General features: G+C 35.0%; 2 protein-coding genes across 2 annotated transcripts; one reads left to right on the top strand and one right to left on the bottom strand.

Annotated features, from left to right (window-relative positions):
* The first annotated feature begins 937 nt into the window (after positions 1 to 937).
* On the top strand, positions 938 to 9,605 carry LOC144452053 (uncharacterized). The gene is made up of 10 exons (XM_078143064.1): positions 938 to 980; positions 1,528 to 1,601; positions 3,114 to 3,477; positions 3,843 to 3,942; positions 4,655 to 4,716; positions 5,854 to 5,949; positions 6,816 to 6,998; positions 7,240 to 7,385; positions 7,726 to 7,948; positions 9,538 to 9,605. The coding sequence occupies exons 1-10, from the start codon at positions 938 to 940 to the stop codon at positions 9,603 to 9,605; spliced, it is 1,359 nt and encodes a 452-aa protein (XP_077999190.1).
* LOC144452052 (mitochondrial potassium channel ATP-binding subunit-like) lies at positions 9,311 to 20,903 on the bottom strand. Its single transcript, XM_078143063.1, has 17 exons — positions 20,811 to 20,903; positions 19,969 to 20,051; positions 19,014 to 19,347; positions 18,769 to 18,924; positions 18,309 to 18,454; positions 17,680 to 17,755; positions 17,020 to 17,160; positions 16,627 to 16,810; positions 15,616 to 15,794; positions 14,791 to 14,910; positions 13,951 to 14,023; positions 13,303 to 13,436; positions 12,661 to 12,732; positions 12,001 to 12,116; positions 11,192 to 11,313; positions 10,783 to 10,871; positions 9,311 to 10,054 (listed from the first exon to the last, which is right to left on the bottom strand). The coding sequence occupies exons 1-17, from the start codon at positions 20,814 to 20,816 to the stop codon at positions 9,974 to 9,976; spliced, it is 2,112 nt and encodes a 703-aa protein (XP_077999189.1). The 5' UTR covers positions 20,817 to 20,903; the 3' UTR covers positions 9,311 to 9,973.
* Positions 20,904 to 21,417: the final 514 nt, after the last annotated feature.

Raw genomic sequence — 21,417 nt, 5'->3', positions numbered from 1 at the left:
CAATTTATCATTTTGTACAAATAGTGAACATCAAGGTTAAGTATTAAAAACAGATCACTTGACCCATCAGTTAGGACATCGCCTATGATTGCATGGAGTTCAATGTTGTGTTTCAGTTGTTGCCAACTCAATGTCAACATTGCAAAGTACAATGTATACAAACAATAATAGATTCCTATGAGACGCATTGTCAGAGATAGCAACACATGAAAATAACTGTAAAGGTTGTTTTCATTATATGACAATGGTGAAGAAGTCGATCGAACTTTGAAGTTTGAGTTGACGAGGAAGGTCCTAAACAGTGTGTATAACATCATCGTCATCGATAGTTGACTGGTGATGATGATAATGGATGATGATGATGATGATGATGACGATGATGACGACAACAACAATGAGAAGGACAACGACAACAAAAAAAGAAAGCAACGATGTACATGTACAAAAAATGTATTTCCCTTATACTGTAATTTTAGAACTCTGCTAATTCTTTAGAGTTAGGTCGTGGTGCAGTTCAGGCACTGTCTATAGTTGTGTGTTGGAGAGGAGTATGGTAGGGGAGGTCAGAGATACATTCTGAAATGGTCATCGATCGACTCAATGTTTAAGTGCTTGATAACACCCATGACAAATGATGTCCGGTCATCCTGGTATTTTACTGATAAGGAGGATGTTGTTCAAAAGATGTTCTGATTGCCAATGATTGATAACCCACTCTGGTGATTTGGTTTGACCGGGCTGTCCTAGATGGTCAAAATGATATCATTGGATTTAGAAATGCTAAATTTACATACAATTTGCATACAATGTAGGATGGAAATGTAGTAATTTATAGATTTACTGACTGGTGGATGTTATCGTTTCAATCGTACAAAAAAGTTTGGCTTGGACAACAGACAGGTAGTTTGAGTACAGTCACTGCTGAGTCGACATAATCATGGATCTCCGTATAGCTGTGTTTGTGGCTCTCTGCATCTTCGGTAAGTATATACCCAATTGTTTATACCTATATATAGATATATTTAAAACCAGTATTCAATGCCATAAAAATCATAATAGAAGTTTTTGCATCATTCTGTAACTCTTCTCAGTCTCTCTGTTGAAATAAATATTTTCTTTTTTGTGACAATTCCATTATTGACTGACAAATCTTGTACATATTTTGTTATAAATTTTACAAAGTACAATATTTCATTGTCAGTTAAAATAGAGATCGTCATTATATTAAAATTGATGTTCAACCTAATATCTACAAGTATAAGTCTAAGTGGAAAAACTGACTTGTACTCTAAACTCAGAATATCTATTCTTCCCAGTGGTCATACATTTTGTGTGCAAGATACCTTCAATATAGTAAAGTAATATTTTATCGGATATGCAATCACCAGAGAGATTAACTTTTAAACTTTCCCTTCATATGTTTATGACATAATTATTACTATAAAAACAATTTCTAGACATATTTATAAATGATGTGATTACCTTAAAATTTGATAACACACACTCGTATCTATTCTTATTCATAAGGTGCTGGAGCAGTACAACTTACTGGTGACTTTGGGAGTCCACTTCTGGGCAAACTCCGCGAAGCACTTGAAGATGTAAGTAATGTGACGTCAACTATCAAATGATCAATATTATACATTTTCTTTCATTTACAAAAACACATACAACACATACAAAAACAGAAAAATCAGACAAAAAAAATAATACAGTTGCAAAGTCAAATCAATCAATATAATTATACTTCACAAGATCAAAGTTGTGTGGAAAGTACAGCTTATGCAACATTGTTATAATTGAACCAAAAGTTTCATTTCCATTTGAAGACAACTGCCCAGTGAAAGTTTGTGTACCTATTTATGAAGCTGTAGTAATTGTGTGAGTGTTACTGCAACAGTGTTTCAAAGTTATAGTCAATCAAGGTTTAATACCAGACAACACTTTCAATACCAGTTGGTGTTATCTCAGACAGTGATCACAATGTCTGAGGCCTTATTCAGAACAATGGCTTCACCAAATAAACCATGTCTGTGAGTGAGTGTTACATTGTAACATTCTGGCTGTACCAAATAAACCATGTCTGTGAGTGAGTGTTACATTGTAACATTCTGGCTGTACCAAATAAACCATGTCTGTGAGTGAGTGTTACATTGTAACATTCTGGCTGTACCAAATAAACCAATGTTTGTGAGTGAGACTTGTTACATTGTAACGTTCTGGCTGTACCAAATAAACCATGTCTGTCAGTGAGTGTTACATTGTAACATTCTGACAGTACCAAATAAACCATGTCTGTGAGTGAGTGTTACATTATTGTAACATTCTGGCTGTACCTAAATACAACTATCATTGATATGTGTTATACACATTTTCAATGCCACTTCAACTAAGTGGCAGTTACAAAGGAGAAAACTGACAACAGTTCAGTTAATAATGATGATGTTACATAAAGTGTACTTTCAACACAACTTTGATCTTGGTTGTAATAGCTTTATACATTCAATTGTTCCTAAATAATATGCCTAATTCGGTAACTTCAAATTGTCTCTGATCACATGACTGAATTTACAGTAATGTGGAATCACTTGATATGTTTTAAACTGTTTGTCATGATAGTTTGGGTTTGTGCTTGGTACTGTTACAATAGCACTGAGACAGATCTCAGTCCTGGTAGTTTTTTAAAATATCTCAACAACAAAACTTTGTCATATTTCTCTGCCCATGGCAATTAAAGTCAGAAATAACCATCAATAGGGATAATTATCCTGATTGCAATGCATGCTTTGTACCTCGATAATGATAATTACATTGAACAGGATAATTCTTTGTATCCCAATGGGATAAATGACCTTTGAAAGCTTTGGTGCATATAAATTTTACATCATCATGGCACATATGGAAAAGGGTATGTCTACTTCTTATTCCCAAAGATCTACAGAAAAGCCATGTGTAGAACATCATAAGCTGTCCGGGGAAATTTGTTTTACACGCTTCTGAAAAGTACTGTAACCTGCTGACAGTCAGAAATAACTTTCTCGCTGGATCAAAATACACGTTAAATCAATGACACCTATAATAATAATAATTTGTCTTTGTCTTTTATTCTCTAGGGAGGAGGTGATTTTCCCGTCTTAGAAAACCTTTATCGCCGGGCAGGTGATTCTGAAAACCCAATCCTGGACAAAGTTCGGGAGAAGGGTCTTCAGGGTGGATTCCCTATGCTACGACGTATTGCCCAAAACTTCCCCGGTATGGTCCCAGCATTGTTGGGAGCTGGTATCCATTGTCATAATGGTTCAGTCAATTGTGGTAAGAGTGTCACCCGCCATGTCTACCTGGGCCCTGGTGCTGCCGGCCTACTACCAGCTCTTGAAAGCAAAGTAGTGGAGAACAGAGACAGACTTTTTGGACCCATTGTCTGTGCACCTGGTACTGAAGACTGTGGTTTCAGTATGACATACAATTTGTACCCAGGTGAGCATTACTTTATAATCAAAATACTTGTATTTTATATTTTCAAAGAACATGCATATTCATGATTAATTTACATATTTATACATATTGATTAACCATATTTGCATTTCTAACTCAATAATACATAGTGTAGATGTATATATTCCATTTATTTATCAATATTCATCAATGAACAATTGTTCTTTTTCACATTTCATTTCAATACATAATCACTCAAAATTGACATAGGCCTGATTTGATTGTGATCAAATAAATGTATGTAAATTACTGAAAATTGCATACAAATTCAACATCAAAATGTGTTTTTCGACTTTGTGTAAAGATTTCTAGTAAATTTTGTGTGTGTGTTCTTTCACTTATTAAAGGTAAAATTTCCAAATCTAACGTTGGTATTGGTAATGATGAACGTACCTATGTCTTTGCTGGTCATTTGTCTGCCTTGCATACTGAAGACGTTGAAAATCTGTGAGTAGTCTCGAACACCCTTGCGGTTTGAACAGACAAATGAATACACTTTTGTTATGAATGTTTGATGATGTCTGTCTGTCTATCTGTCTGTCTGTGTCTCTGCTGTGTCTCATGTCTGTCTGTCTATATAATCACATTTTGATAAACGCCAACTATTCAAACAAAAGTTAGTACATACATTCTTTTGGGAGATGGCTAAAACTAATTAGGCTTCAGTAAACAGTATATGAATATTAATATTATAGAATTTCCATAAAGAGTGATTTTCAGTAATTAGACAATATCACAAGAATGTGTTCTTCAAATTCTTTATGATTTGACATAAACATTGATGATAGCAAATTGCATGTTGATTGTAACTTTTAAGGAGCATAATTTATTATTTTCAGTAATAGGCAATATCTTAAGAATGTAATCTTCAAGTTTTGTCCTATAAACTTTCGTTGGCATGGCTTGTAATTTTGATGAATAATTTGCATAATTGATCAAGTTTACCAATATATGGGATATACCATGTATGATAGCTCAGAATTTCATATTCTGATAATGTGTGTAGGAGCTAATCAAAACGCATGAGGTTTTGTTGTTATGGAAGGTATATAGTTTATATCTGGTTATAATCTCAAGTTTAGTTATGACACAATTTACTCTCCACAAATACAAAGGATTTTTACATGTAAACTCATTCATTTTTATCTTTCATTTTTAGCTATGATCTTGTACACAGATACAAGGGCAAGGACTTCTTCCACAAGGAGTTCATCCAGGCTGGTAAGTTACTAGTACATTATATAGTGGATCCTGAAGTCTGAATCACAATGGAAGTCAGTTGATAAAAGAAAAGTGTCACCCAGCTTTACAAAAAATGTTACCCTTTGGTTCTTTAAGATAAAAACAAACTAAAACTATTGTCAGAAAAGGTTGATATCACAATGATGAGCTATTGAATGGATGTTGGTTTAATTTGTAATCTCAGTAGGGAGGCATCTCTGAAAACTAGTTTATTTAGTATTCAATGAACTTGCAGTGCCGTTTTGGGACTTCCAATGTTTACACTATCTTGATCACAGGGTGATTAGAATTGCACAATCAAGGAACCGCAATCACCCACTTGTGTAATGTACCACATAATTTGATACATTTAGTTGGCATCTATCTTAGTAAATGGAAGGCTGGATTACCAGTGTCGTACTAAACACTGCTCCTGTTCATTGTATAGTGTGACTAAATCTTGCTGGCATAATCTCAATTTTCTTTGCGAGAGTTAGCTTTATCTTTAAGCAAATCGTTGGCAAATCATAAATGATATATTGTAAACAATGTATACTTTTCTCCCACTCAGTTGATTAAAATGTAACAATTATACACCAACTTTGTAACAATGTAACTATTATACACCAACTTTGTAACAGTGTAACAATTATACACCAACTTTGTCATGTTAGATAAAATGTAGCAATGAGATGTTATTGAGATATCAGTCAAAACAAACAATAAAATGTAGCAATGTTTGGAAGAATTTGTTCAGCAAGACGATCATTTGTTTCAGCTTAACTGGCTTTCATCATATCAAAAAGAGTCAAAGAAGAAACATTTCTGTCAGAAAACTAATCAGAAGTAATGTTTTGAAATTCAATAATTTTATGTCACCTTTAGAATCATTATAATATATAGTAATTCAATATATAGGTAATTGTATTTACAGATATTAGCTATTTCTCATGAAAGAAAGACAGAGGTAAACAAGCACTCTTGCATGCTGTGGTACACATTTGTGGTGGTACACATAGGTGTTGGTGAAAAAATAGACAAACATGCATGTACACATATAAAATCAAGTGTTTTATTATAGAAATGGGTTTGTTTTTATTGGATTTCACTAATTGATGTTTATTTTCCACTGACTAGTCTGTCAAGAAGCTGGTAAACACTGTGTGGCTATCTATGATGATTCCTTCCGATGCTTCACTCATGGTGAATCAAGTGGTCCAAGACCTGGTACAGGTGAGTGTTTTGGTTTGAAAACAGGTATGTGGTGGTAATGGTGGTACATGTAGATGATGGTAGTAATGGCACACATAGGTGGTAGTAATGGTGGTCCACATAGGTGGTGGTATATGGTGGTACACATAGGTGGTAGTAATGGTGGTACACATAGGTGATGGCAATGGTGGTACACATAGGTGATGGTAGTAATGGCACACATAGGTGGTAGTAATGGTGGTACACATAGGTGGTAGTAATGATGGTACACATAGGTGGTGGTAATGGTGGTACACATAGGTGATGGTAATGATGGTACACATAGGTGATGGTAATGATGGTACACATAGGTGGTGGTATATGGTGATACACATAGGTAGTGGTAATGGTGGTACACATAGGTGGTGGTATATGGTGATACACATAGGTGGTGGTATATGGTGATACACATAGGTGGTGGTATATGGTGATACACATAGGTAGTGGTAATGGTGGTACACATAGGCGGTAGTAATGATGGTACACATAGGTGGTGGTAATGGTGGTACACATAGGTGATGGTAATGATGGTACACATAGGTGATGGTAATGATGGTACACATAGGTGGTGGTATATGGTGATACACATAGGTAGTGGTAATGGTGGTACACATAGGTGGTGGTATATGGTGATACACATAGGTGGTGGTATATGGTGATACACATAGGTGGTGGTATATGGTGATACACATAGGTGGTGGTATATGGTGATACACATAGGTGGTGGTATATGGTGTAGGTGATGGAGACTATGGTAATTGTGATACATGTGGTCAAGTTAGTTACTAAAATATATGTACAAATGTGAAATTCTGAAATTTAGTTCCTTTATACACATCTATTCACAGGTTTACTTTCCCGTTCATATGATGCCTGCATTGCCTGGGCCATAACACCTGCCCGTAAAGCCATGATGGGTTTCACCACACCATACTTGCAACTACATTCTCCAAAGGGTAATTTCTATGTTAAGGAAGGAAACCCAGAAGGATTTGACCCAGCAGACTTGACCACAACTTCAAACAAAATTGGTGAGTTTTCATTTGGTCTAGTTGCCAGAATTTGACTTATTTAATGATTGAAATAGAGAGAAATCAATGAAATAAAAAGTTTCATACGTTTCCCAATTTAAATATTTATAGTTCAATTTTTAAAAAAAATAAATTTGCAATTTCTCCTTCCTGGTATTATATTCATTTTATAATTTTCCTTGAATAAAGTATAAGATCTACAAACATGGACTGTTTTGACATAAATGTGTTTTCTTGACAGCCCTTATCAACACGTTTGCTCACTATGGTTTCCATGGACTCAAACTGAACAAAGACTTAAAGGGGTCTGGTCATGAATTTACACAGGACAGAGTTCACATGGTGTCCACTAGGAGGGAATTCTGGAGAGTCATCTACAAAGGAGAGGTTAGTATTTTCACACATTGATGCACATATTGATTGACAGTTATAATGTAGGACAAAGGTTGCTATGTGACTGGACAAAGGTTGCTATGTGACTAGATAAAGGTTGCTATGTGACTGGACAAAGGTTGCTATGTGACTGGATAAAGGTTGCTATGTGACTGGATAAAGGTTGCTATGTGACTGGATAAAGGTTCATATATGAAAAGAGATGTGCTAATAAATCTGACTACTTGAAATTTAGAGTGAATGTTAATTTCTCTGTATTTGAAACTACGCTGTGATTCGGTACCATTTCTCAAAGTATACCTAATGCCACTTTTTTTCTGCTTAAATGTTACAGGTAACAGCTGGTTTTGCTCCCAAAATCTTGATGGATCTGATCCAGACTCCAGGCATTGAAACCATTGGTGATCCCATTGAGTGTGCTATGAATGATGACCATACAACTGATGTTGCCATTATGACACGTAAAGATAGCAGTCTGTTAGATTGGTGGGATCATGCATTTGAACGTGTCAAACGTAGTGGAAAATTCTATGAAATCTGCCAGAAATACGAAGAAGGTAAAATTTACAGTCATGTAAAAATCAAGTTGAAATATATTTTCAGTGGGTTTTTTTGTACAAAATTTGATTATGATGCAAGTACGGCTGCAGAGAACCACTGCAAATACCTGTGCAAAGTATGCCACACTTGTACTCGCATGTTATGGGGTTCTGTGATTTTATATTTTGTGTGTAATAACAAATAATAAACTCGTATTAATACGTTGTTGTTTCCCTTTGTCTTACAGTACACGACATGTGTCACTTTTAGGATGGAGAGGACAATATGCTACAATGAGCCTTGATTTGATTTGCAAGACGACATCGCTTATGACCTCATACTTAAAATAAACTCCAACAAAATGTTTATTGTGTACGTGTGTTTTGTATTTGAAAGTTACAAGAGAATAAAACAACAAAGTTTGCATGTATTCTTCTAAGTTCTGATGTGATCATTATAGTTAGTTATCATGTGATTATACTATCTGTATTGAATTATGCCGTATACCAATGATCCCCAAATCACCATCATACCACACATGATCCTTACTACACATATTCACTGTCTCATTGTTTGCTACTACAAAGAATCTAGTTTTGGTCATCCAGACTTTTTTCATTGGGGGCTACTACTTAATGGCTATCACCATGCAGACATGATTCGAGTGCCAATGTTTTTCTTGGTATCAAACACCCGATGAAGGGCATGTAAAATGTCCTTTGGGGTGTTCATTTGATGTCAGTATGGTGGCATGTGTAGTTCATTTCACTTAGACAAAATGTAGCAAGAAACTGTACTCATTCAATCTTGCTATCTTAAAGTGTAGCATGTCCAGTTTCTTATTGCTTTCTGCCTCAGTGCCTGGTTGTATCAAACTGTTCAGCTTTTCTATTTGATACAACCATGCTGAAACCAACAAGAAACTGGACATGCTACACTTTAAGATAGCAAGATTGAATGAGTACAGTTTCTTGCTACATTTTGTCTAAGTGAACTACACATGCCACCATACAAAATAAAATTTATAGTAATAGTAAAATTCGCTATGATAATGGACTGTTCTGTTCTTTTATTTTTACTGATCCAAGCTTCCAAACTGATTTCCAATCTTCTATTCTGGTTTGACCAATGAAATTAAATATTACTTTATTGACAGATGAATAGTTGGATATCAATATAAAAAATACTCACTGCAGACACACAACTTTGTGAATTTAATAACTTTAATTTAAGTGAAAGTCAAACATTTTTATCATATAAAAGTTTCAAAATTTACACAGTGGTGGTATTGAATGTTAATATACTATACATGAACTAACATCTCCAGGATTAGATTGCAAGTTATTTTTCGTCTTCCCATATAACTAGATAGCTATGAAACTGTGGTGTGGAAACATTAGCTGTCTCAACCTGAGAAAAAATACTGATGCATTTGCTTGCTCATGTAAATAGGCATGAGATAGGATACCCTACAATAATTAGTGCTGGTAAGTTATCAAAGCATAAATACCACAGGTACTGAGATCCCATAACTCTAAATACTACATGTTATATAATAACAATTGAGTTAAATATGACTGTTAGTGTTACATTATAACTTCCACAGATATAGACAACCTGATCAAAGCATCACCAGAACCTACATCACAGGCACTCACTGTCCTTTTAATATAAGTTATTTTGGTGTTTTTCCCAAATGTTGTCTTTGCCTGATGTCTTTCCTCACGTCACTTCAGTCAAGCAAACACGCTAGATATGTTCTCTAAATATGTGCAATCATGGTGTGGAAAGATGTTTTACTGGCATTGTTGATTTAACACCGTGAGTAGCATACGATCAAATTTTACTATAAATGGTGTTGTTAAACTTGTATTAACACACAAACTTGTCACGGCTAGTACATGAGGTTGAGTAAGCCAAACACTTCATTCATTCATCAACTCCAACATCAGAGGCTTGGATCACTGTGATGTCACAGATGAAATACGTCCATATAGTAAGAAGTCTGATGCCATATAGACTCAAATTTAGTTCTTTCAATTTCATTTTTTATCTGTTGACTGTTGTTTTATCAATTCTGTATAGATTCCATTTTTTCTCTTCAGTTCTTCATGAGTTCCCATCTGTGTGAAAAGAGTGAAGCTAGCAATTTGTGGCTAATGATGGTTGAATTGATAGAGGGGGGCACTTACTCATAAATTTCACATTACTGGTTTAATTCTTGTCACTTGTTTCTGATTGGCTGAATATATCTAAGGGTTATCCTTGGACAAAATCTCAACTCCTGAACCCTTCTCACTGAACTGTTACAACTCAGTGAATGGTCAAACAACAGAATTACAACCCTTCTCACTGAACTGTTACAACTCGGTGAATAGTCCAACCATAGAATTACAACCCTTCTCACTGAACTGTTACAACTCAGTGAATGGTCCAACCGTAGAATTACAACCCTTCTCACTGAACTGTTACAACTCGGTGAATGATCCAACCATAGAATTACAACCTAATTCTCACTGAACTGTTATAACTCGGTGAATGGTCAAACCACAGAATTACAACCCTTCTCACTGAACTGTTACAACTCAGTGAATGGTCAAACCACAGAATTACAACCCTTCTCACTGAACTGTTACAACTCGGTGAATGGTCAAACCACAGAATTACAACCCTTCTCACTGAACTATAAACTCGGTGAGTGATCAGTGTGACGCAAGACTACTTAATTAGTCAGGTTATTGTCAGCCATTATCACTTGTCAAAATCACCCATTCATAAATAAATATTTCTATAAAGTGATGAGGAATACGTGAAACAGAGTTATGTAAATTAAACACAATTATATACTAACCTCTACAATTGTGCCATTTGATATAACTGCTATAACATCTGCATTCTGTATTGTACTAAGTCTGTGGGCAATCACCAGTACTGTTCTACCTACAAAACAACATTATTTTTACAAATACATATAATCATACAAAACTTAACAGAGAACACACAATTAATTGGTTTTTACATTTATGCTGGTACTGTGCTATGATGACCATTTGTAAACAGTATAAAATAAACAGTCTGGCCCATTTACTTGTTTGTCAACAAAGGCTAAATTTGTGGAGTGATGGTAAGGTTTGATCTCGTGTTGAGTCAGCAAACACAAAAACACAAATAAGTCAAAGATAACAAGTCTTCATAGAAGACACAGCCCCTCAAATACTTTACCTCTATGTGACTGAATGGTGACACGATTTTAACATTACCTTTGATTACTCTGTCCAAAGCTTCCTGGACAACTCTTTCTGATTCAGTATCAAGTGCACTTGTAGCTTCATCCAGTACAAGGATAGATGGATTCTTGATCAATGCTCTAGCTATTGCTATCCTGATCATACACAATAGTGAAAGGAAAAATAGAAAATACTCCATAACCATGATTTAAAGTGTCATCTGCATCATACCATGATGCAAGCTCTACTGTGCAACACTCAATGAACTGTAATGGAGAATTTGGATAATTATCTGCATGTGTCACACATGTGACTTGGTGCAAAATGAAGTTAAATGAACACCACTCATGGAGTTCTTTCATATTATTGAATACACAATGATTCTATGTGTGTCTGTGTGTGAACTAAATGTACTCCAAGAGTAACTTCATTAGGGCAGACAAACTTATTTTAGTTTTCTCATCATATCTCCATCATATTAGAAATGTATTCATGGTTGAACAATGAATATTCATTACTAGTAAGTGCGTACTCCTGTCAGTGTAAAACATCTCATGAATATTCATTGTTCAAACATGAACAATCATTTCTGCTGATGCCCATCAGGCTATGTGACTCACATTAATGATATCCAAAAGCACATGATCAACTTGATATTTCTCTGAAATCGCAAGTAATTGTAGGTGATATAAAATCATGAAAATCAGAACCCATAGTTTATGACATTGTTTCTATTTCCCAGAGTGGCATTCCTCTTTAAAGTCTGTTTTGACCATTGGACAGAGTATAACACCTTGTTTTTATAAACCATAATGTCAAGTTAGTTTTACAAAATTGCTAACCTTTGTTTTTGGCCACCAGATACTGTCACACCTCTTTCACCCAATACAGTGTCGTAACCTTCTGGGAATTCACGTATAAAATCATTTGCATTGGCTAACTTTGCTGCTTCATAGACCTGTAATATTAGAGTAAGGAGTAGAAGAATTCACTCACTGGCCATTACTGGTAATTAGTGTAATGGCAAAGTCTATTTGAGCATTATGTATGATATTATAAACACACCAAATAACAGCATATTATTAGTTGGGGGGGGGGGGGGGGGCTGTATCTTGGAACAAGAATTCTTGTTTTGTCTTATGATACAGTCATCCAGAATGTGCACACAATTAGTCTTGTAACAAGACCTTGGATCTGTGCTTGGAAGGTTGTCTAACAAAACTTGAGGATGACAGTACCACTTGTCTGTAGCTCCAATCTTCAATACACTATGTGATCTGTGGTCACTTCTAAAGTTAGTAAAATTACCGAAAGGTCTAGCAACAAGACTAGCATATACAATTTGTAACTTTTGAACATTCAGAAATCACAATGTAACACTAACAGCAAGAATTATAACTGCAGAAATTGAAGTTGCAATAAGTTGCCTTTAACTTTAAGTCTATTTTGCCATTTTGCTGTAAAAGTCATGGATGGCGTAAAACATACAATGATTGTCCTACCTCTTCATCACTGGCATTAGGTCGGCCATACCTAATATTCTCCTTCACTGTGGTTGCAAATAGAACAGGTTCCTATCAATGATAAATGTACAGTTTTATGTTTTATGTAATTGAACACCATCTAGCGCCTTTGAACAATTTGACTTTTTGGAATTTGGCGCTATATAAATTTTTATGATGATGATGATGTTAGGTTTATAACCTTTGTACAGGGTACTGTTAAAACTAACAATGGCTTTGGTTTTGATTTACAGTACACACAATGCACAAACGCATATGGACACACAAACCGCATAAACTATTGCACCAAAATACAAACAATATAATACACACTTGCACTAAAGTAAAAACTTACTGATACATACATACATAGTATACATACATACATACATACATACATACATACATATATACATACATACATATGTACATACATACATACATACATACATACATACAGAAATACATGCATACAGAAATACATACAGAAATACAGAAATACATACATACATACATACAGAAATACTTCACAGAACGTCAATTTTCAAACTTAATTAAATTGTAGAGAACAGCCAATTTATATCTACTATTTACCAAAAAAGTGGTTTTGTCATGACTTAGATTTTGACAAACTGTTTGTACCTGATTGATGAATCCAATAACATGACCTCTTAACCAGCTGGCATCTAATGACCTGATATCATGTCCATCTAAAGTAATACGTCCTCCATTTACATCATAAAATCTCTCTAACAAAGCAGCAATTGTTGATTTACCTGCAGTTTAAAGTCAACAATAACTTGTTTACAGCATCGAGTGTAACTTTGTTTTCTTGACAATCTGAGACTAAACTGAGACTCTCAGTTCATGGTCTCAGTTTAACGTTTTAGATACCCTTAAATATCTCTGACAATACTAGTAGCTAAAATAACAATGGCAAGTGAGACATACTGAAAGGGAAACACCTCTCCAGTAAATATAGACATTTTCATAAACTATATGTTCTGGAGAGTTGTTTCATGTTTTTACATTTACTACAATTACTTGTGATTTCACAGAAGTGTCAAGTTGATCTTGTGTCTTTATAGGGTGTCTCTGCTGTAGAAATGCCTTTATTTCCTGGCACCATTCTGATCTACATGTACATGTAGTGTGCCGTTTTGATCAAAGGTTTGGTTGCATAAAATAGTTCTCTTTTGTTTATACTGCAACAATTGATTTTGAACAAATGATTCATTATTTTAATTGTTGATGACACGTCACAATCTCACATTGCTCTAACATACTTACCACCACCTGATGACCCACACAAAGCAACTATTTGTCCATTCTGTAATTTTAGATTAAAATTCTTCAGAACACTCTGTAAAATAAATGACAATTTCTTGTAACAAACACCATCATCAGAAATGGATACCAGTGGTTGTTATTGGTTACTGAGCATGAGCACATCAAATGCAGATTGCAGATTTAACATATATTTTTATTATATCGTATGTAAATGTCTATTACAAAGAATAACTTGCCTGAGGGACCATTCAGTACACAAAACATTTTGTCATTGTTTGACCAGGTCAACCTGGCCCTCTTCTGGACTCTTTATGCATGTTGCATGTGAAAAATAAAAGATGGCTGCCACAGCATATTTACACAGAAAATTGTGGCATTTTGTATACATTCAGCGTTTATCACTGAAAAGGTAATTAAATCACACCATTGCGGTAGTCATGGTGCAAGAATGCCTTTAAAAAAGCCCTTTGTTTATGCATGTATTATTTTTAGCCTAATGAAGTGATCTTTGACCTGTGACCTGACCCCCAAGTTATCTTGCACTGCTCAATGTACATCAACCATTACGCCGATGAGTAATTGTAATTTTCTAAATACCATGGCCAATTGTAAATTATCAATTGCACGAACTTTTTTGCAGAGATGAATCAAAACTGATGTGCACTAGTAATCTAAGACAATAACTCGTCAATGAAGTGTAAATTCATGCCCACAATCACAAACGTTCACAAGCATTTTGTCTATGGAACATGTCCCTGTTCAGGCCTTGTACGATAAGAAAAGTTGATACCACTAGAGGGCAACATTTATAAGCAAGGTCTATTACAAGGAATAACTTACCTGTTCAGGCCTTGTAGGGTAAGAAAAGCTGACATTGTGAAATTCTACATTTGCAAAAAGACTGTGATATGGAATGATTTTACCACCAGTGACATTCATCTGTGGTTCCATTAAAATATACTATTCAACAAAATAAAAATAGAATCAATCAAATTTTGAATTAGTAAAATGCTGTCATACTTTATAATTAGATATTATTCCCCAATATTTTTCTTTGTTCAGCCAAGGAAAATACAAGTGACCTAAGGGGCTTTGCTTTGTCATAAGAGGAGTAATGACAAAGCAAAGCCCCTTAGGTCATGAGTATTTTCCAGTTGAAAGAAAAAAAATATTGGGGAATAAAATAATTATACCTCCTCAAGCATAATTTATGAAAATCATGAAAAATAATGGTGATTTAAAGTTTTGACTAATATTTTGGACACCACAAAACCAGTGACATAGACACAGGTTGTCATGACATAGAATGACCAGGGTATATATAAATCTACATTTTCTGTTCATGGACAATAACTTGGCTTGGGTATGGTATAATATATTGATATTTATACACTGTACTATGGTAATATCTCTGTTTATATATACAAACTACTTTCTCCAAACTGTATCTACTGGTGTATCAATGTTTGCTGTTTGTAAAGTGTGATATTACTACTAATACCACTGCTCCTTTTAAGGTGATGACTTCAAGATATTCATTATACAACTGCATCCCCATCTCTTGTTTTCACTTATACACTCATACTCACATTCACACTCAAACCAGGTCACATTGATCAGTTGTCAGGGGCAACCTGATATTCTATACCATACACTAACTCTTACCTCAAAAACTCTAGCCCCTGCACTAACACCACGGACAGCTTGGCCAAAGAGGAGAGACATACTTGCTAGAGATCTCTGGATGGTCTGTACAGCTACTAAGAAAGACATCAGATCGCCACCTTTTATTTCACGGCTAGACACAAGGTAGCCACCAGCATACAACACACAAAGTACCAAACCTGAAATATCAAATAAAGGCAAAACTTCACATATACTGAAATGAATGTGAAATGTCAAGTCAAGCCATACATATATACCGGTAGTAAGAACAAATTAAAATCTCATTTGATTTTCAAAGAGATAATATCTAACTATAATTATCATTCTATATAATATACTACATATTATTTATATTTTTAGAAATCATAAAATCATAGCTCCTTACGTGTTAGTTTTGTCAATATTTTACAACAGTATTCAAAGACTCCCTCCCCTTAGTATTCAAAGACCCCCTCCCCCCCCCCTTAGTATTCAAAGACCCCCTCCCCCTTTAGTATTCAAAGACCACTACCCCTTAGTATTCAAAGACCCCCTCCCCCTTAAAAACTGGGTGCTAAAAAAACTATGTTTGGGTTACAAAGTTAATATACTGTTGTTTTTGAAACCTGTAAAACTCACCATTTAATGCAAAGTAAGAAACTTAACATTTAGAAACTTACCATTTAACACAGATTTAGAACTTACCATTTTAACATGAAGTTAGCACCATAAGAACTTACCATTTAACATGAAGTTAGAACTTACCATAAGTAATAACTTACCATTTAACATGAAGTTAGAACTTACCATAAGTTAGAATTTAACATGAAGTTAAAACTTACCATTTCACACAAAGTTAGAACTTACCATTTAACACACATACGGAACTTACCATTTAAAATGCAGTTAGAACTTACCATAAGTAAGAACTTACGGTACCATTTAACATGAAGTTAGAACTTACCATTTAACACGAAGTTAGAACTTACCATTTCACACAAAGTTAGACGCTTACCATTTTTAGAAACTTACCATTTAATGCAAAGTTAGATACTCCTTGAAAGAACCCAATTCCTAAACCTAATTTCATATTATCACTACTGGCTTTTTCAAGTTCATTTCCGTATAGTTCACACTCCTTGGTTTCCATGGCAAATGCTCTCACTGTTCTGATATTTCCTAGGGCTTCATCAGCTACAGATGTAGCCTTGGCTACCTGAAAATTGAGGAAGAATTATGACAATGTACAACCAGCGACAGGCAAGCATATTCCTAGACCTTAATTTAACCAATCACAGTTCCCTGTGTATTCTGGACCTAAATCCAACCTATCACAATTCCCTCTGTATTCTCGGGCCTAAATCCAACCAATCACAGTTCCCTATGTATTCCTGGACCTAAATTCAACCAATCACAGTTCCCTACCTGTTCCTGAGCCTGTCGTGATAATGAACGTAAAATCCGACCAATCACAGTGCCTCCTAATACCATAGCAGGTACAATAACAACCATTAAAGCAGTGAGTTTAGGTGACAACATGTAAATTGAAACAATACAACCGACGACCTGTCAAGAAACCAGATAAAACATACAGGTTATATATCTATACCATATTTAGTTCTTTTAATTTATACCAAAATTATCAGAAAGGTGAGTTTCAACTTATCTTTTTTTTTTTGGAAAACAGATTTTCTTTTGAAGAAGAGGGATGGTTAAATGAAGACAAATTCTTTGTTTAGATTTGGGTAAATGCATTTAATCCTGCCAATATCCAACTAAAATTTACCCACAGTTTACATATTAATGATGTCACTATATATAGCTAGGCAATCATTTTTGCGAGTAAATCACCGCATCCTCACAGCTTCGTGAGAATGTGCTAGAAAAAGATATTCTCTCACATTAGGGTATGTTAGAATGACATTTCTCACAGCCTCGCTATACGAATCCATAAGCTCAGTCATCCTGAGAGATACATTATTAGAATTTACTTTTAATAATAATAATAATATTTATTTCTTCCAGCCTTTTAAGCCCCCGAAGTGGGGCTATTACAATGGACTCTGTCTGTCAGTCCATGCATACCTGAGTACTACTTCTTAGTCCTTGAGATATACATAATTTAAATGAACTTTTGAAATCTTGAACATCTGCAGTCAGTCTGAAATTAATAAACATTATATTGTTACATAACCATTTTTCTGATCTTATTACACATAATGCAGTGATATAAATGATACAGATAATCTCATTTACCACCATACTAAGAATGGTGTTAATATATACACTTATTGCCCAGCTATGAGGGCATTAGCAGATGTATATTACCCCAAGGGCTGTTATGTAGCAACTATTTCCCAAAGCTGAAAGCCCTAGGGAAAATAGAACATGACTAGTACCTCACTGTATGCAAATTGAGGTCACTATGGGTCACCAATCCAAACCATGTGACACAATCTTAACCAATCACTGAAGACTATATGAAAATGATGTGTTATAATCATTGATGGTACATTTACTGTGCCAACTTGACTGACATTGTACAGTATGGATAATCAGTCTGGACTATTTATTATGTTGTCAACAATTTGGAAATTTTGTTCCATGATTAATTTTTCATACATGCCTCAGTAAATATAAAATCATAAATATGGTAAGTGAAAAATCATGGTAAGTTCTAGTTACAGCCACATCGCTATGGTTACTTGCTGTACCTGCTAACAAGTTCTCCTGTTTTCTTGACATCAAAGAATGCAATATCTTGTTTGACAAGGGATGCAAACAGTTCTTTTCTCATTCTTGTTGCAAGTCTCTCACCCACCGATGATAACATGGAAATATAACCAAACGTTAACACTGCCTGTAACATAGAAATATAGCCAAACATCAACACTGCTGAGAGATGTTTTACACCGAAGGGAATAAGCACTCAGGAGGCATGAATATTCATTGTGCAATTTGAATATATTATTTCTGCTGACTCCCATGATGCAATGGTCCACAGCAAAGATATTGTATAAAGGTAAAAGATCAACTTGATGTTTCTCTGATATTGCAAGTAATTGTAGGTGATGTGAAATCATGAAATGACTCTCCAGAACGCTTAGTTTATCAAAATAAGTTTATTTCCTAGCTTGGTGTTCCCCTTTATCATAGATTCAAACATTGACTGACCTGTATTGCATACATACTAATTAGTTTCATAGCTGGTTTCTTCATTTCTTCAAGATAGTTGCCCGCATTCTCTTTTGTAAATTTAGATACAACTTCCACAAGTTCTCCAATCAGAAGTGGCATTTTGATGTTTACCATGGCAACAGCAAATGCACTCTGAAAATAACAGAAAGTACTGTTCACTGCACGATGCCATAATTCACGCCATAAATAATGTACAAATTTATACCCATACATATACTTACTAGTAATGCTAGGAGTAGATGCCACAATTCTGGCCATAAGTAGTGTATAAATTCATTCCATTGAAAGGTTGGTTGATCACCAGATTGGTCTGTTATAAGACGTCCTGTAGTTCTGACTTTACATTGTACATGTTCTCCTCTGTGTTTGAGTACATGTACAGCTAGCAGTGTACCAACACCACAGCCTAGTTTGAAAGTCAACCCTAAGGTCTTAGTTTTTGACGTCTTCCCAGCAGACAATGGTGTCAGTCTAAACTGTTGTTTTAGTCGGTTCAAAAGTGAACTCCTCTTTGTACATGATGACAAGCCTGATAGACGTACACGTGTAAGATTCCTGTGAATAAATATATACAAAATCAAATTAACATGAAATTTAATTGCTTTGATAGTATCTTAAAGTTTAGTACTCTGAATGCCATAGAAATTTGCACTGATTTGCTGTGTTATTCCATTCTCGCAAGCCAGAGCATATATTGCTACTGAAGTAACAAATATGGATATACCTCTTGGCGGTTAGGTTGCGAACGGTGCTGTAAAAAGGCTGATGGTTTATGGTGTTGTATTACTCCCTCTCATAGATACATATGTAGATATACATATATACTTACTATATAGACAACAAGTGGATATACCAAAATAGATTGACTTACCACATACATACAAATATATATACATATATATACTTAATTTACTATATTCTAAGGTAACAAGTGGATATAGCTAAATAGACTTACCACATATATATACAAATAAATTATACATATACTTATCACATAGACAAGTGGATACACATACAGACTTACCACATAGATGAACAAATATATATATACACTTACCTACTTACCACATAGACAACAAGTGGATATACATAGACTTACCATATATAAATATACATAGATATATAGACGTACCACATAGTCACATGATAGACATACACATAGGTTAACAGACTTACCACACAGACATACCAGTGGATGTATTTACTGTCCAAGTTCTGTTCCTCAAGACACTGCTACAACATGATATGGCTGGTCGCAGCTGAATACAAACAGAAATTTCTCAGTAAGTTGTACTTTATGATAATGAAATTATGACAAGTTTCTACAGAAGAAAATGTGAGATGACTAAAACTGGTATAGTTAAAGTGGCATGAGCTGATTTTATAAGCATTTTTTTACTCAAGTGAAAATATTTGCAAAAAAACTTTGATTTTAATACTGTTCTAGTATGATGTTAATATCAATGCATATCCTCTATGAAATATTGTAATTTTGTTCAGGCATTCTTAGAACTGCTGATGGTAGTAGGGAGTTCCTGACCATTTTTGACACAAATAAGAAATTACATCATCAGATCGTCATAAGTTACACCCTAAAAACATATTCATTCATTCATTCATTCATTCATATAAACTCAGTTGTGCCACTTCAATATAGTACTTGTGGGGCATAACTGGAACATTACCCCCCCCCCCCTCCCCAACAATGACACCACCCTTTGCCACCCCTTCCTGAACAGTAAACTAAACAGCCATGGGATTCAGCAAAAGTGAGTGTATAAGTCTGTGCTAGAGTTATGAATCCTAGGAACTTCTGATAGTGATCGACTCGAGAACTAGAACTGTAGTGTTTTCCAACGTCGTAGTAGTAGTACGAGTGTACTACTACTACTATGTACTACTACTAGTAACAGCTACTGGGCCAGGTCATAGGTCAATCTGGATGTGATCATCATTGATGGACAATGTGTGGTCAGCACTGACCTCTTACTTCCATGCTGGGCGTATAAAACTCTTACCATCATGTTCCGATCCTGGTGTTCTACTATAATCGTCCAAACGTACGACCCCGGCGTACGACTCGTTCCGGATCCCGTGGGCCAGTGTGATATGAATGAAGTCAGAGGCTATTTTTCACTATTGCCCTCTACGGCACGTTTGAGTTTTTCGCGTCCACTGATTTAGTTTGCGTTGTTTGCAGTTTGGTATACTAGTATCGAAAATTAACTTTTGATGTTGGAAATCTTTCAGTATCAGTCAATCAGTCAGTCAGTCGATCGATCAATCAATCAATCAATCAATCAATCAATCAATTGGTCAATCAGTCAGACAGTCAGTCAGTCACTCAAAAAGAATTCCAAAATTGTTGAAACTGTCAAACAATCTGGTCTAGTTTGGAACACTTTTTGAACACATATATGCAGCTTCAGTTTGCTCTTCAGTCACACTAACGAAAGAAGAATTAATAGGAAGTTTCTCTGTTTGTTTTTTCAACATGACACAAGAAAACTTGGACACTACGAACTTGATGTGAATTTACCGAATGGTTGATTGTAATTTTTCTTAAAAGATGAACTCCTTCATTTTTAGCTATTTGTTTACTTTGAATAAAGATCGAATGCAAAA

The sequence above is a fragment of the Glandiceps talaboti genome, chromosome 22, assembly GCF_964340395.1.
Source record: "Glandiceps talaboti chromosome 22, keGlaTala1.1, whole genome shotgun sequence".
Classification (NCBI taxonomy): domain Eukaryota; kingdom Metazoa; phylum Hemichordata; class Enteropneusta; family Spengelidae; genus Glandiceps; species Glandiceps talaboti.
This window is presented reverse-complemented; position numbering and strand designations above follow the sequence as displayed.